The sequence below is a fragment of the Topomyia yanbarensis genome, chromosome 3 (genome assembly GCF_030247195.1).
Source record: "Topomyia yanbarensis strain Yona2022 chromosome 3, ASM3024719v1, whole genome shotgun sequence".
NCBI classification, from domain to species: domain Eukaryota; kingdom Metazoa; phylum Arthropoda; class Insecta; order Diptera; family Culicidae; genus Topomyia; species Topomyia yanbarensis.
Genome location: NC_080672.1, coordinates 378344667 through 378361934, shown reverse-complemented (window position 1 = coordinate 378361934; position 17268 = coordinate 378344667). Strand labels below are relative to the sequence as shown.

At 40.2% G+C, this 17268-nt stretch overlaps 2 protein-coding genes across 2 annotated transcripts; one reads left to right on the top strand and one right to left on the bottom strand.

Moving 5' to 3' along the window:
- The first annotated feature begins 874 nt into the window (after positions 1–874).
- Positions 875–16020, top strand: LOC131688156 (uncharacterized). The gene is made up of 3 exons (XM_058972321.1): positions 875–1163; positions 15520–15605; positions 15672–16020. The coding sequence occupies exons 1-3, from the start codon at positions 1134–1136 to the stop codon at positions 15787–15789; spliced, it is 234 nt and encodes a 77-aa protein (XP_058828304.1). The 5' UTR covers positions 875–1133; the 3' UTR covers positions 15790–16020.
- LOC131688155 (U6 snRNA-associated Sm-like protein LSm6) lies at positions 15999–16952 on the bottom strand. The gene is made up of 3 exons (XM_058972320.1): positions 16916–16952; positions 16620–16664; positions 15999–16292 (listed from the first exon to the last, which is right to left on the bottom strand). The coding sequence occupies exon 3, from the start codon at positions 16283–16285 to the stop codon at positions 16046–16048; it is 240 nt and encodes a 79-aa protein (XP_058828303.1). The 5' UTR covers positions 16286–16292; positions 16620–16664; positions 16916–16952; the 3' UTR covers positions 15999–16045.
- Between the last annotated feature and the right edge of the window lie 316 nt (positions 16953–17268).

Genomic DNA, 17268 nt, shown 5'->3' with positions numbered 1-17268 from the left:
CGGCAATGAAGATTCCAATGGTAATCGTTAGTATGCAATCTGCGAATTTGATATTTACACATTATGCCAAAATCACTATAAAATGGTTACAGCATATAGAAGATTTGGTTGAGAAAGAGATGAATCCTACAAATTGTCCGCAGTTTCACCCTACAGAGCAATACTGGGCTATCGGCCATACATCCTCAAAGACAATGGTGAACTATAGATCATAGTAGAGTTTAAAAAAAATCTCAAGCTGGGTCAATAAAATGTGATAACACCACCGTCCAAACATCTATGAAAAAAATCAAAATTAAATTCTGAGAACTTGTTTTTTGCTTTTTGACCAGTTAAACAAAACATTTATTCATTTATTAATTTTTCAGTTTATATAATATTATCAGAAGAAATTTTCGAAACAACCGCTATTAAACTAGTTTCAAAGCTTGTTACTGCATGGTGAATAGATTTTCACTCCCTTACAAAACTTACATTTATAACTAGGTAACAGCGTTTAAAAGTGTTGCCAAATTATATCTATTTTCGAATGTAACCTTTCATTTCAATAGTGTATCTACAATTAAACAACGGTGATTTGATAATTTGCCCAACTAATCACTTCATCCCGAAACAAATCCCACTGTTCGATCAATTCGCCGGCTCCAATCTCCTACCCTCTCCACGGCCCCTTGGCATATCGTAGACATGCCGTGTAACTTTAATGACTGAGCATAACCGAAGTATGACGTGCTTTACAGCTGAGCACCCCCAAGCGCTTCCACAACCACGCGCTCGCATTCAGCTCTTTCGTACGGTACGGTCGTGGTCTTCGTGTCGGCCCCAACGAAAGCTCCCCAAAACCACCCGCTGGAACCAGTCTCGAGTCGGAATTCATACGAAACAGCTGTGGTATCATCGGCAACGTGATTGAAGATCGATCGTATTGCATTTCTGTGTTTCATCGGCAGTTGAAGTTGGATCTATTTTTCGATAACAATCATTCTCTTCGGTGGTAGCAGCAAACTCCAAATCGCCGCTGGAGGGGAGGAATAACGCTAACGATTCTGCTATATGGTTCTGAAAAACTAGACCACCGAACTGTTCGCTATCGGTTGATCGTCCTTGGCTCAGTGAAATAGTTTCATCCAACCATGCACCAGATCAGCACACTTTGTATAGCCGTAAGTAAATTACTTGATGATCGCTGCATGATATAGCGAATTAAAATCTCATACGTGCGGTAATTAACAGTAAAAGTGAACCGATGAAAGTGTCCTGGAAAACTTTCACGACACTTGTACGGTGAAGCGTGCATTGTTGCGGTAGTAGCCTTTGTGCATATCGATCGTCTAGTCTAGTAGTAGGAAACATAAAAACTAACATGATCCATGGTCGGTCTGTGTTATAGGGGCCGTGTTTGGCTACCAATCAACAACGTCGGCCTGTTTCCATGATGTTTTGCTTTACGTAATCTACGTAACACTTTCGCGATCCGCTCAGTCGGTCACTGGTGTGTGAGACACTCCTCAAGGCATCTAGATAAATGCACAAGCATCAACAGCTTCGGTGACTTTGTGGACGTGCAGACGTTCAACCAATTCCAAAATTTAAAAAGTGAGTCGGTTAAGTGGGTCATGTGCAGAAAAATAAAACAAATAATTTGAAATGGGTACGAGTCAGGTTAGGGGGCTGTGGGGCAAAATCAAAACAATAAGTTTACATAAAATTCAGTACAAACTTTACAGGAGCTTTATCTATTAGGCAGTGGCGGATCCAGGGGGAAGGTCCTGGGGGTCCGGACCACACACCCCCCCCCCCCCGACAATTTCTAGCTTCTAGAGAAATATAAAATAGTTTTTATTTTAAATTCATTCTAAATTAAAATTCAGTCCAAACCAGATTCGACCACCAAAACAAATTTTAATCAAATGAGGGTATTACATATTTCGTAGTGTACAATGAACATTTAAAAATCGAAATTTCGGACCCCCTCCGAATTTTTTTCTGGATCCGATCCTGCAATCAGGTAGGTATTCAGAGCAAATTCAGTCCATATGTGTCAGATGAATAAACAGTCAAAGTAATCCATACGCAAACAATGCTCAGAAACTATGTCAAATGAAAAAAAAAGTGACGCTTCTACTTGCTGTAGCCATTTGGTACCACGAGTACAGGACAAGCATTATACCAAAAAAAAAGATTTGTGACAAAAATTGTGCTTTTTCAACTATAGTTTAATTAAGTTCAATCGTTCAATTGTTTCTTAGCAACCACAGGTGACCAGCGCCGTTTTAGGATCACTCGGGGCCCCTGGGAACCATAGAACTGAGAGGCCTCAACTGTAAATAGATGTAAAGTTATATCCGATGAAAGTAGAGTAAATAAAGTGTTTCTACCAAGGATTCTAAAATGATTTGTAATGGAAATCTGGCCTCACAGTTGACTGTTGTTTGAAAATAAGAGAAACTTGGCCAATAATGAGAAATTATCGAACAGAGCGGCTTGAGCGGATAATTACCATTCGAACACCGTTGTCCAGGCCAGCAATAAAACTCTTCGTACTTCATTTTGTGTTTAAGGTTGTTTTCTGCAACAAAGCGCTCTTCTATTTATGATTTTATAAAATTTTCAAGTAATACAATTTTAATCATACATATTTGATATATTTACGTCTGAGAAAATGTATATCAGTAGATGCCAAACTTCGTTGACAGATGGGCGGTCATTACTTATTCATGAATCTATTGCTGAAGTACTTTTTGATCCACACAATGAATGCGACAATGCTGTTATTTCAGCACTGCACATCGGGTATCTTTTTGATCTTTGGTCACCGAGGTAACTTTGATTATTTATATGATGAGACTTGTTTCAGTAACCGTACGAAAACCTAGACGCTTCTAAACATGTTCTGCATCTATCACAATGATGGTGACCTTTCATTTCGAAGGTTTATAACATAAAATGAGTTTACATTTTTAATTTATATACATTATTATTTATTAACAAAATGTTATATTTTACACGCTGCTACAAGCATGTAGAATATATTTAGTTAATCAATTACTATTAATTAATACCCATGAAAACAGAAATCTTTGATGAAAATAGTTCAAATTTATGTGAAAAATGCATTTAGAAGTCAAAATATTGATTTTAGGTTATTATTTTCTTCAGCAAAAGCTTGTATTTTTGAGATACCTGCAAGTTTGTAGAACATATTAAATTGATCCATTAAGACTTTTAGCATGAAAAAGTCAAAAAAACTGATTTTCAGGTCATATTCACAAAAAACTATTTTGCCTAAAAATGAGCTCTGATGTTTACGGTACCTTAAACGAAGTTATTCAAAACATAATATTCTGCAACTTTACCGAAGACATCATCCTCCTTAAAAAAATTTAAAATTTTATTTGCTTCGGTTCTCTTTTTTAGTCTAACCAAAAAACATTCTATTTAGGAAGCTGCAGAATAATATTGTAAACGTAACTTACGAAGAAATGCTGGCTCAAAAATGACATCTATGGCCTCAAATTAATTTTGTCCCACCTTTTTTGGATTGGTCCCACTGTGCGGCCTAGGTGCTTAACCAAAATTTCAGATCTTCGTAACTCAAACAAAAGTGTACAAAACAAACAAACTAAAATTGAATCATTAAACCATATGCTGTTTTCTTTTGTTTCCGAGGCAGATGACGTTAAAGATTATTTTACAAAATTGCATGATCCCGACCACACCTTCCATTGAACTTACTTGATCCCTATCCTTTTGCTGGGATAACTGTCAAAAATGCTAACCCATGTGGCTAAATTTACTGTCAAAGAAGACCGTTAGTGTCAAACGAGGACGTGTTCACATTTTTTTTAGAAAATCAATTAAAAATCATTCTGAAGTTTAAAAGATTAAGAATATTTATTGTTATATTTAGTAAGACGAGCTCTATCGGTTTATGAAATAATAGGAGAATTTTATTCTTCATATAATAACCCAATTCCTCCACTGCATACGTTAATTTGCTGCTGCTGGTGCCCAGTTAAACTCATTCCTGAACCGGTTCGGTTTTCTGAATGAAGTCATTATGGATTCCAAATCAAATGCAACAACCGATTCCGACTCAGAATCGGTTGTTGCATTTGATTTGGAATCCATAATGACTCCATTCAGGATTCCGTATAAAATTCCGAATGGTTTAACCGGGTGGTGGCGGAAAGCTAGCGGTTCCTTCCGACCGGTCAGGATATCATCGGCCGCGTTCTCCTTCGTCGCTTCTGTTCGCCAATCCAACTCATTTATTGGAACCTCCTTAGCGACTGTTGCGAAATAACACCGGATCTCCCTAAACGATCCCGAAAATCGCCGTAGTGAGCTTCCCAGGGGGAACCTATGTCCGCCCTGCTTCGTTTTCCTTGGCGTTTAACTGTGGAGGAGAACTGGGCTCGTTCGACTGATCATTCACGGTGAGAACGGTCCATATTGCGGTTACTTGGTATTTAGCCGAGGTAGTAAAAACACTCCCTGTTGTTTAGCTAAGCCCTGATGGCGAACCGATACCGAACTTTCGACGAATACTGGAACATTTCCTGGCTCAAAATCAATAACCGATTCAGAATCCTGGCCGTTGAAGACAAATGAAGACATTTTTTATATAATGTGAAGAAATTTGAAAAATATATCTGGGTATTCCTGTTTGTGGTTGTGGTCCATCATTTTCAAAAGTCGAATGCCGCTTACCAGCTCAACCAAAACAAAGCTCCAACTGCATCGCCGCAGAACTGTCATCGCAGATGCGCAGTATAATCGGCACTCATTTCACAGAAAGATGGGTAAACTATCTAAACCCTATACTATTTATTTACAAATATACAACAAAAATCACTACGCCTATCAGGGCGAATAACAACGATCATGTTTAACAATTTAAACAAAAATTACATGAACAAGCATACTGAACAGTCGTGCACCGAGGAAAAATAACTATTGAAATCCATAAGAACTACTAACGATCTTTTGCCACAAGTTTCCCATATGGAAATCATAAGTTTTACTTATGACTGGAGGAAAAATTGGCCATCAAGCTGCTATTGAATTTCATTAGCGGTACTTATGAAATTTTTAGACTTTTATTATGACTTTCATATGATTTTACTTATGTATATCATGGTATTTTAATATGAATTTAACGTGTTAGTTTTTATGAAATTCATAACTATATTATATAAAATGGAGTAACAAAAAAGTCATAAATATCATTTATTTTCTATTTTTTAAATATTTAAAGAAAATTGAAATAACATTATATAATCTGTTATTTTTCTGGGTCCAAGATTGTCTAGAGAAAACCCGACACTTTAACAAAAGCAGTTTTTGAGCGACTTAGATACTTAGAAAAATGGCTATGTGGTAGCTATGCTTCTGCTGCGTCTCAATATTGGTGTAACTGCAAAATAAATGAATTTCTTGAAGCAAAAAGAATGAATAAACAAAGAAAAAACACTTACATTTCTTCTACCGGGTTGAACAGGTTGTAGTATTGAATCTGGTTCCAACAAATGGTGTTCTCTGCTTCCAATAAGCTTATGAAATTTTCACAATAATACGGTTATGAAAATCATAAAACACATTAACGGATTCCATTAGGCGGACTTATGAAATGCTTATACACAACCTATGGAATGCATAAATGTCTAATGAAACAAAAAATGCACAGGTTTATAAGTTGTGACTTATAAAATTCTTAAGTACTGTTTCCTCAGTGTGAGTTATGTTGCATAAACAATTACACTCTAAGGAGTGTATAGACAAAAACAGGTATTTTCCATCCAGTGCAAAATTGTTACAATGACGGACCTGCTGTTACGGTACAGCACTAGGGGCAGATCACTCTAGGAATGTATAAAAAAATTGCATCAAATTAGAAAAAATGCATTTATTTTCCATTTTAGCATCAACTTTGCACTCCCTCGCAGAAAAGTTTGTTCAAAAACACTGATCCACTTTGTTCGACGTTTTGTGGAATGTAGGGCTAGTTTTTTCGTAGGATTTTGACGTCTTACACGCAACTTAGAAGACATTGCACGTAACGCAAAATATATTACGGATTTCTATTTTGATGGAAATGAATGCATCTAATTTCGCTGATTTGTAAAAATGCATTCCATGTGTTCTGCCCCTAGGTACAGCATCATTTTCGACCGCTGTTATCTATAGACTGATCGGGGCAGGCGATGGATATCCAAGTCAAATCAACGAATGTTCGCTTATAACCACCTGGCTCTCATGGGTCGGCAGCACAATTTTCAGCGAGTGACAAATTTTGTACCGAAACTTTTCTTCCGGTTAATGATAGATTAACAAGTGCACTTGAAGACAAACTTTCTTCTTACTAGTTTATTTTCGAGCGATTAAATTTCATTGGTGAGCGCAACTCGTTAAATAAGAAGGCATCGATTCCAACGCTAAGAAGCTTATTGAAACACTCAAAAGCGATTGAAACCAGTTAAGGAACGCACTGATTCAACTTCCTAAATCAGTTTTGGCAACTCTCAGTCTCTAGTTACCACAGCTAGTTCACTGATTCTCTTCTCGTTCGAAACTGTGCTGTGCTCATGCATTTCGTTAATGCTAGTCTCTAGCGAATACCGCTCGCTCGCTGTTCGATGAAGACAGTTTCCTAACGGCAATTCAACGGCATTCCTCGGTGCTGCCACTACTCGATTGCATTCGTTCTTTCAGTATGATGTCAGTTGTTATCCTGCTTATAGCCTCTTCCGCGGGCAAAGTGGTACAGAGCCGTAGTTGGTCTGGCGATTCAGGTTAAAGCGCGACTTCAGGTACGCTGGCACACCGATGATCCGAAACCTGTACTTCATCACAAGCCTCTATGTAGGACAGGGTGATGGGCTAAAATAACACCGACGAAGAGCGGTAGTTCCCTCGGAACCGATTCTTCTGCTACTCTCCAATCTTCTCCATAGTCCAACCGGTAGGATGCCGAGGTCAGTCCGGCAATACAGGTATCCGGTTCGCTGGCGCTCCGACGACCCGAACCCGGTGCAACGTCGCGTACTACTCAACAGGTCCCAGGCGGTGGATCTAGGCTACTCCGACGAAGAGCTCCTCGGCGATGACATTTCTCCTGAAGCAGGTTTGTAGTTTCACATCGGCTTTCTAGTCGACGGCGCAAATTTGTTGATCCTTTCGCCGCTTCCTCTGCAACTCAGAGCATGTATCCGCATCACTACTCTGTTGATAGCGTCGCAGGTATGCTTATCGTGGCACGTAGCTTCAACTACACAGTAAGGGGCCATGCATAAATGACGTAGCATTTTGGGGGGTGTTGGAGGGCAACCCTATCAGCAGGAATGAGAGCTGTCAACGGGCAGTCGTGCCAACCAGTAGCGATTATAAACACTCATAGTAATAGACTCGCGGATGTAAAAACCGCAAAACTGGCAACTAGAAAAACAAGCATGTTAAACTGGCATCACCCAAAAATGTGCAAGCTCGAACGTGCTCGACTGTATTCGATCATCTGTTTTTATGAAAATAATTTTTCAAGTGGCTCAATATATGAATCAAAAGAGAAGTTATATGTTTGATACTGAGCAACAAGAAATTGAGAAAAGAAAGAAAAAAATCCAATTTCTTCAGAAACACAAATTTGATGAAAAAGAGCATAAGTAAAATACTTTTTGTGTAGTTATATTGAACAAAATAAATATCTTTCTAAATAACATTGTGAAATACTAATACGAACACGAAAAATGAAGCCTACTGTGAATAACAAAATATATTTTTTTTAAATAAAATCGCAATACTTGTTCTGCTTGTTTGCATTGAATGACGTCATGCTCGTTTGGCTCCGGATTTTGACAGTTCGTTTGGCGCGATAAAAGTACCTTCGCTGGTCTATTACTATGAGTGTCTATAGTAGCGATGAGCAGCGGTGCGAATGTCTCTTTTATACAGACAGCCGATGGTGCCACACACGATCATTTTTATGTCTTACGTTTTAAATTATAATAAAGTAGTTATTTGTACGATAGAACCACCTCGCGTTTCTCTATCATAACAAAGTGGCGACGAGAATACGGAAATTGTCGGTTCGGTTTTTTTTTCGGCGGAAAAACGATAAAATCGTCATAATCGTTTCGCGCGTGGTTCAAAATTCGCAGCAATGGCGACCAACCAGATGCAAGCAGGCTCCGGTGAGCAGCCATTCAAGGACACCATCATCCAAATTCTAAGCAATCAGCACAAGTTGATGTCACAGCTAACGGAGCAAATGAACTCTATTCAGACTTCCGTTCAAGGCTCATCGAGAAAGGAGTTGGTTTTAGATTCCCTGGCGACAAATATCACGGAGTTTGCCTATGATGCGGACAAAGGATGCTCGTTCGACGCTTGGTTTGCACGATATGCAGATATGTTCGAGAAAGACGCATCGTGCCTCGACGACGCCGCTAAAGTCCGTTTGCTTTTGCGAAAGTTGAGCCCGGCTGCACATGACAGATATACGTCATTCATCCTTCCAAAATTTTCCAAAGATCATAATTTCGAGGAAACCGTTTCGAAGCTGAAATCTATTTTCGGCACACCAGTGTCGATATTTCATCGTCGTTATCAATGTCTACAGACAACGAAGGACGAATCCGAGGATTTAATCAGCTATTCATGTAAAGTGAATCGTGCTTGTGTGGACTTCAAGTTACAGGAACTCAGAGAGGAGCAATTTAAGTGCCTGATCTTCGTGTGTGGGCTCAAATCAGCGAAGGATTCGGACATCCGCATGCGCCTTCTATCGAAGATCACCGAAACGAATGACATGATCAATCTCAAAAAGGACACAATTTTGATCGGCAACAACGCAGTTGCATCCACTTCATTATCCTCGAATGCGGGGGAATAGTTCACCAAAATCACCGTGCTGGGCGTGTGGTGGTATGCATTATTTAAGTGATTGCACATACAAGGAGCATAAGTGCAGGGATTGTTACAAAGTGGGCCACCGTGAAGGTTATTGTTCCTGTTTCTCAGCAAAGGGTCGGCCCAATCAGAAGTTCCCGCAGAAGAATCAACGCTCGAGCAAGAGTGTGACTGTTGGAAGCGTACAGCAAGGTCGACGTTTTGCAACAATCGGTATCAACGGAGTACCGATAGATCTTCAACTCGATTCCGGCTCCGATATCACCATTCTCTCATATCAAAACTGGGAGAAAGCGGGACGTCCCCGAACATTTCCACCGAACTGTGCCGCTAGAACAGCCTCTGGAGACAAACTAAACATTTCAGCAATGTTTTCGGCTACCATCAGCATCGGTGGAGTCCACAAAGAGGGTAAATGTTACGTGTGTGAACCAAATCTAAATTTGAATGTTTTAGGAGCAGATGGTATGGATCAGTTCGGGCTATGGGACGTTCCCTTGTCATCCATCTGCAACTTGGTGGTCAACCATAATGAAGACGCTAATGTGACTGAGCTGAAAGCGCGGTTCCCTGAAGTATTCAGCGAAAACATGGGCCTATGTAAAAAGACGCAGGTGCATCTTTCACTCAAACGTGATGCACACCCCGTGTTCAGGCAGAAACGGCCGGTGGCGTATAGTATGGAAGCTATCGTGGAAGATGAGTTACAGCGCTTGCAAGCACTAAATATCATTACTCCGGTAGCGTTTGCCGAGTGGGCAGCGCCCATCGTAGTTGTCCGAAAACCTGACCGTTCAGTTCGGATATGTGCCGATTTTTCCATAGGACTCAATAACGCATTGGAGCCGAACAATCATCCACTTCCACTACCCGAAGACATTTTTGCCCGCATGGCAAACTGTACAATCTTCGGACACATTGACCTGTCCGACGCATATTTGCAAGTGGAAGTCGATGAAGAAAGTCGGAAGCTGCTAGTAATCAACACCCACAAGGGGTTATTCCAGTTTAACCGTCTCTCTCCCGGAATTCGAACGGCCCCTGGAGCATTCCAGCAAATAATGGACGCAATGCTCAGTGGGCTGCAGTGCACCTGTCCATATTTGGATGACATCATTGTAGGCGGGCGGACACGCCAGGAACTCATGCAAAACTTACAGGAGGTCTGCAAACGCCTGCATGAGTATGGGTTCACCGTGAAGATTAGCAAGTGTCAGTTCTTCATGAACCAAGTGAAGTATCTGGGACAACTGTTGGACGCAGAAGGTATCCGCCCGGATCCGGAGAAAATTGCAGCCGTCGTGAATATGCCTGCCCCCCATGATGTGCCCACTCTTCGGTCGTATCTAGGGGCCATAAATTACTATGGAAAATACATAAAGGAGATGCGGAGACTTCGCCAGCCACTAGATGACCTGCTTCGGAAAGGCGCTTGTTTCAAATGGTCAGACGATTGTCAACGTTCGTTTGATCGGTTCAAAGCCGTTCTACAGTCTCCTCTTCTGCTAACTCACTACAATCCCCGACTGGACATTGTAGTTTCAGCAGACGCTTCCAATGTGGGCATAGGCGCCCGCATAGCTCACCGTTTTCCGGATGGTTCGGAAAAGGCAATTTATCACGCGTCCAGAAGTTTGACCCCAGCAGAAACGGGGTACAGCCAGATCGAAAAAGAGGCCCTTGCTCTGGTGTACGGCGTAACTAAATTTCATCGCATGGTCTATGGCCGACATTTTATTCTGCAAACTTACCATAAACCACTTTTATCGATATTTGGTTCGAAGCAGGGCATTCCGACATATACTGCTAACCGCCTGCAACGATGGGCGTTGACAATGCTTCTTTATGATTTTCAGATAGAACATATTACCACCGATAATTTCGGGCACGCTGACATTTTATCTCGCCTGATTAATTTCCATATTAAACCGGATGAAGATTTTGTAATTGCGTCAATTGAGCTCGAAAGGTCCATCTGTAGTATTGTCAACCAGTCTTTAAGTTTCTTGCCAGTCACGTACAAAATGATTGCCGCAGAGACCGAAGGAGACAAAATCTTGCAGAATGTGAAACATTACGTCATCGACGGTTGGCCAGTAAGCAAGAAAATTGTTGGAAATCCAGAAATTGAACAGTTTTTTGCTCGACGGGAGTCACTCAGCATGGCACGCAAGTGTCTTATGTACGGAGAAAGAATCATTATTCCTAGAAAACTGCAGCAGCGAGTTCTGGATCAGCTTCATAAGGGTCATCCGGGCATTGATCGAACCAGATCATTAGCACGGAATTATGTGTATTGGCCTAACATTGATGACCATATCGCCAACATGGTCAAGTCGTGCAACGAGTGTGCGTCGGTGGCCAAAACAGACACGAAAACATCGCTTTCATCGTGGCAAATTCCAGAAAGGCCATGGCAGAGGGTACACGTTGACTATGCTGGGCCAGTGAATGGAACCTACTTCATGATTTTGGTCGACGCTCTTTCTAAGTGGCCGGAAGTAGTACCTACACAGCGTATCACTACTGAAAAAACTCTAGCCATACTTCGGAACATCTTTTAGAGGTTCGGTATGCCTGAAGTGTTGGTGACCGATAATGGCAGACAACTATCCAGCGAGGTTTTCGAAAAGTATTGCGATTCCAATGGTATCATGCACCTAAAGACGGCGCCGTACCATCCTCAAAGCAACGGACAAGCACTGAAGAAAATCCAGGCAGGGGGAGAAGAGCTAGAAGAAGTCATCGACACATTCCTTCAGTGCTACCGATCTACACCGTCTCGCAGCGCTCCGGATGGGAAGTCTCCAGCGGAAGTTCTGCTAGGTCGACGCATCCGTATTTCGCTCGAACTGATGAAACCGCCTAGCAAATTTCACAAGGATGCCAGTTCCAAACAGGACCAGCAGTTTGACCGTAAACACGGTGCCAAAGCGAAAAGTTTCGAGGTCAAGGACAACGTTTATGCCAAGGTTCATCAAGGTAATACTTGGAATTGGGTAGCAGGTGAAGTTGTGGAACGGATTGGAGCCGTTATGTACAATGTGTGGCTACCAGATCGTCAGCAGCTGATAAGATCCCATAGCAATCAGATACGTAAACGTCATGGAAGTACAGATGTTCCGAATGCGGAAAATCAACCCATAGTACCATTAGACCTGCTCTTAAACACCTGGGGTATCAAACCGTCGGGTTCATCGGAAACACCGGAAGCTCAACAACCATATCCAGAAGATGTAGAGTACAACGAATTGCAGCAAGAATTTCTTCAAGAGCTATACCAACCGGACGTGAGACGTCGTCGAAGACATCTGCAACCGCAACCAATCCCAGTGTTGACTCAATGCTATCGTCCGCCACGGAACCGGAAACCTCCGATCCGCTACGAACCCTACCATCTATACTAAAGGGGGAGGTGTTGGAGGGCAACCCTATCAGCAGGAATGAGAGCTATCAACGAGCAGTCGTGCCAACCAGTAGCGATGAGCAGCGGTGCGAATGTCTCTTTTATACAGACAGCCGATGGTGCCACACACGATCATTTTTATGTCTTACGTTTTAAATTATAATAAAGTAGTTATTTGTACGATAGAACCACCTCGCGTTTCTCTATCGTAACAGGGGGTAGGGAGGGTATACTAAATTTGTGAAGAAGTGTGACGAGGGGGAGGGTAGGGTCAAAAGTTGTGCGACGTAGCATTAAGTTTAAAACCCATTGTTTACAGACAACAATTTAATGATACTGCATTCCCAAGAGAAATAAATTTAAATTCAAACAAGTTACTTTTGATGCAATTACGATTCGTGGAATTACAAGTTCGTAAAAATACGAAAAGATTTTGTATGCGGATTTAACTTGCTACATTAGTTAGCTAATGTTGCTAACTAGTAGACTTAGTTTGGAAGCTGAATTAAATTTTCACTTCGGATTCAACCAAACAAAATTTAGTAATTTAGATGAACGTATGCTTTTTAGAATCATTGGCAGCTGCAGGATTGTGAACTGAGAGAACTTCTCTTCATGCTCCCCTTGACATATAAAATTCAAAACAAAACTATCAACACTATATTTGTCATGAAATGCGCTTATTTTGCACGCAATTTGCTGTTATAATGAAAATGTTGATAAAAGTCGTCAAACATTTTGAAAAGACATGCATTTAAAATAATTGAAATACATGTGTAACTTATTTTCATCCCCGGTCGCTTTGCATGGGACTAGGGGGAGGGGGTAGGTAAATGCTACGTTATTTACGAGGGGGAGGTTAGAATTTTGTGACCAAATGCTACGAGGGGGGAGGGAGGGGTCAAAAATCGCCGAAAAAAGCTACGTCATTTGTGTACGGCCCCTAAACTGAATGTACCTAGAGAATTGGTACTAGTGCTGTACCCAATCAGAAGGTATGATTTACCAACTAATAGTTGGAAATCTCTATACTATGTATTCTTTTCTAAGTATAAGATAGTCATAATTGATTCGTAATTACCTAATTAAGGTAGAGTGAATATACCCACTTCCAAGTTCGTGCACTTTTCTGGATGTCTAAGTAAATTGTACCTAAATTCCACAAAGCTGCACATACTCAGCAGTAGGTAACTTGAATCCACCTAAAATTTGGTAATTGGTTATCAAATCTCAGCGGATGTTACATAAAAGTCGATAAATATTATAGCGATTAAAACCTATTTGCGGGTAATTTGTACCAATTTTATGGGTACTACGCCACTACCAATTTTCTAGGTATATCCAATTTACCGTGTATATTGTCAACTGTCGCAGGTGTTTACATTTCAAGTCGTACTGTGTTTCGAACTTCAATCCTTTCCCTCAAATGATTCTATGGAAGCAATGTTCCACAAAGTATAGCTGATTTTTTGGAACGATCAGACAGATATTGCAGAAAAAATCCACTATATTTCTTGACATTACATATATCGCGACCCTTTTAAAGACTGTCTGGTTCCTTTCAACCAAATAGAACGTTCACTAAATCTATTCCTAATTTTAACTGGCTTTGATAAAATCCGGATTCAAGACAGCTGGCGAGTTGATTTATTGTACTAGTACACAGAAAAAATATTGGTAATGGCGTTTTCGTTTCTTTCTTGGTGCTACTGCTACACCGGTGTAGTGCAAAGAAAGAGATAGACTTATTACACCCAAGTTTGAATGAGTGTAGTACCGACCACACCGGTGTAGTGCACTGTCAAAAACGAATATGCCATAAGAGTGTTCAACTCTTAGCAAAAATCAACCAAGCCTACTGTTGGGCTGAAAGTAAAACTTGTAAATTAATTTGGAATAATAGTCAATAGTTTTCCTTTTAGATAGTGAAGTATTCTAATCAAAATGTTTTATTTTCAAATTAAGAGTGTGTTGGTTGTTTTTTGCTAAGAGTGAAAAACTTATTTTTTTATCTACATTTTTTCTGTATTTTACTCACAATCTTGACATCGAGCTTGATCTAATGGACAGCATTTTTGAATAACGTACGGTAACTTCTTCCATTCTAGAAAGATCGATAGCTTTCGACAGGTTCATGTTGAGCATTGTAAGCAATTACGTCTCATAATTAAACCAGTTGTTTGATATAACTATCTTGAACACCAATAAGTTCTTCCAACACTTACAAACGACTCACGAACTCATCGATGGATTCTGTCTGTATCTGGATTGCGATGATGTTTCAAACTGACACTATTCTGATTGCAGTTGAAAACTGGAAAATCCAACCAGCGACAATCGTATTTTCTGATGTTCTGAACAATAGAATCACATTTGAAGTAGTGCGCTATATTCGTACAATGATGACTGTACAGCGCACTATTTCCGACAACATGGATTAGCACGAACGTGGAGTGAGTGGAACTGATTGTGAGGTTATGTGGCAAATATTGCTTACTGGGCTGAAAATTCTCAGCCCAGTAAGCAATATTTGATTGTTGCATAACCAACTTCCGCCATTTTGTTGAGACCTCTCGTACACCACTTTCAACTGCGATATTCAATACTATACTGTACGTGATTCGCGACGGAACTACGAAAACACGAACGACCGATCAATCACACGATGCGAAACGTTTAGTTTATATGTATTTCAAAGATGTCCACTTATGACACCATGTTTCGAGATTTAGAGGTGAAATACACGTGCTCCATTAAGCTAATAATGTTAGTTTTGCTCGAGGGGTCTAACAATCACGGCACTGCTTACAAATGACATAGGAGTTTGTGAAAGTGAACTTACTATGATTACAACACGCAGGAAGCACCAAAATCTGTGGGCGTCTTGGGACGCAAGGGATAAACTCTTCAATCACTTCGAAATACAGCTTTCACTAGTAAAAAAGCCCACGCTTCGCGTTATCCAAATCGAATGTCGGAAACTGCAATAAAGGTTGTAAATAGTACAATTCTACTAGCTCCCTGGATTCAATTTCGTCTATGACAAAGGGACAGTTTTATTCCGAGGTAGAATCGGTTCCTGACATCCGTAGGTTACCACTGCCATTAAACATTTTTAATTTGTAGAAAAATATTAGGAAGATAATACATTTATCTTTATTTTGTAAGTTCTAGTATGTACTCTTACTCTTTCATTAAAATTTCAGGTTCTCGCATTCATCCTTGCACTACTAACGAAAGCCGCAGAATGTACCCTCCAACCAAAGGCACCGAACTTCCAGTATTTTGAAAGGTTTGTAGACAAAATATAGCTTTTCTGAATTCAAATAAATTCATGCATTCGAATTCTCCTTTCTAGACCCAAATACCGATATCCGTACTACGACGAGAATGGCAAGGGCAAACTACTCTACGGTTACGGTGGTCCTGAACTGTACCAGTACAAAAGTTACTCACCACTGGATGGAATCCATTAAGGAATCCAAAGAATCGTAATTCGGAAAAAAAATCGTTAGGGTATCATCAGATAAGATGTAAATAGGAATAGATCATTTTCTTTAACTAACAATAAGAAAGGAACGTCATCCAGACAATCACCGGAGGCCGGATCGAAGCAATCTCCTAAGACTCATATTTCGAGTTATATCGAGTCGCTCAAACTAATTTAACATTGATAAAAATACGCTTTTCATGGCAAAACCTGGTATGTTTCTTTATTCAGTCAGCTACCTATTAAACCCTTCGTTTTTGCGTAGAAATGTACAGCACATTGTTGCCACGAATAAAGGCATCTCCGTACTTGTTCTTCAGCTGCCCGTTGACGTATTCTTCCGTCTGATCCAGGGCAATATTCATATAACCATCGAGACAAGCCAGCACGCCACGGTAATCGACACCACTGTTCAGTTTGACCACCACCGGTCGCCCATGAATCTGGTTGATGAACTGCGAGAGGGCTTCCTTGCGGGACATTGCGTTGCTGAAAATAGAATTTTTTTAGTGTAGTTAATTCTGGAGAAAGGTCATTTTTTCAACGTGGCAATTGAAAAGCTTAAAGAATGTTTTTGTGACCCAGAGGAAACCAAATAAGTTCCAATATCACCACAGTACAAAGTAACGCAAAAACAATAATTTCGATAACGTGTGAAAATTTCAAGTTAAAAAAAACATTACGATCAGCTACGTAGCCAATAACCTATTTTACAAAAAAAAATTTGGTAGAAAATATGAATATTTCTTAACTAAATGCACTTTACCAATTTTACTAGGATAAAAATACGATATTAATAAATACCTAAATACTTACGATTATTTTATTAAAACAAACTGTTTGAGGACGCCGGCATGGAACAATGTCATATATACAGGTAGGGCTAAGACGGCACTTTGGTATTCGTAAGATGAATCTTACATGAGTGGTGTGAGTGATATCAGAATAAATCGACTTGCTTTCGTCATACCGGTCGTTCGGCTCCCATTGAATCGTGTGAACGCTATGACGTCGACCCGTTTTGCTTCTGGATTGTTTACATATTTTTGGTGGCCAACATTGGCAAACCGTGTGTTCTGCCACACCTATATATAACTCATTGGGCATGGAACGAAACAAAACAATGCAGTATGAATAATGTAAACAAATGTATTTGACAGCGTTCACATCTTTTAAGTTTTTTATCGTTCATCGCTCACACTTCAACCGCCCGGCGGCTATTAACATTTCCTAATGCCCAGGTGGCAACATTCAACACCTTGATATACGTACACTGAGAAGAACAGCATGGTAGGTGATAAAAAAAGGTAAATAATATGTTCAACAATTACAATTATAAGATACATGTAGCAAGAATAAAGGAAAATATAACATGTCCGTTCGTCTACCAATTATCTTTGTTACTATAATTAGTAATTGATACCAATCAAAATTTACCGTTTACGGTAGTATCACATTGTTGGAA

Excerpts from the sequence above, each read along its gene's own strand:
- LOC131688156 (XM_058972321.1), top strand. The coding sequence starts at position 1,134 with ATGCACCAGATCAGCACACTTTGTATAGCC. Across the intron at positions 1,164-15,519 it reads TCAGCACACTTTGTATAGCC|GTTCTCGCATTCATCCTTGC; the intron begins GTAAGTAAATTA and ends TTAAAATTTCAG. Across the intron at positions 15,606-15,671 it reads AACTTCCAGTATTTTGAAAG|ACCCAAATACCGATATCCGT; the intron begins GTTTGTAGACAA and ends TCTCCTTTCTAG.
- LOC131688155 (XM_058972320.1), bottom strand. The coding sequence starts at position 16,285 with ATGTCCCGCAAGGAAGCCCTCTCGCAGTTCATCAACCAGATTCATGGG.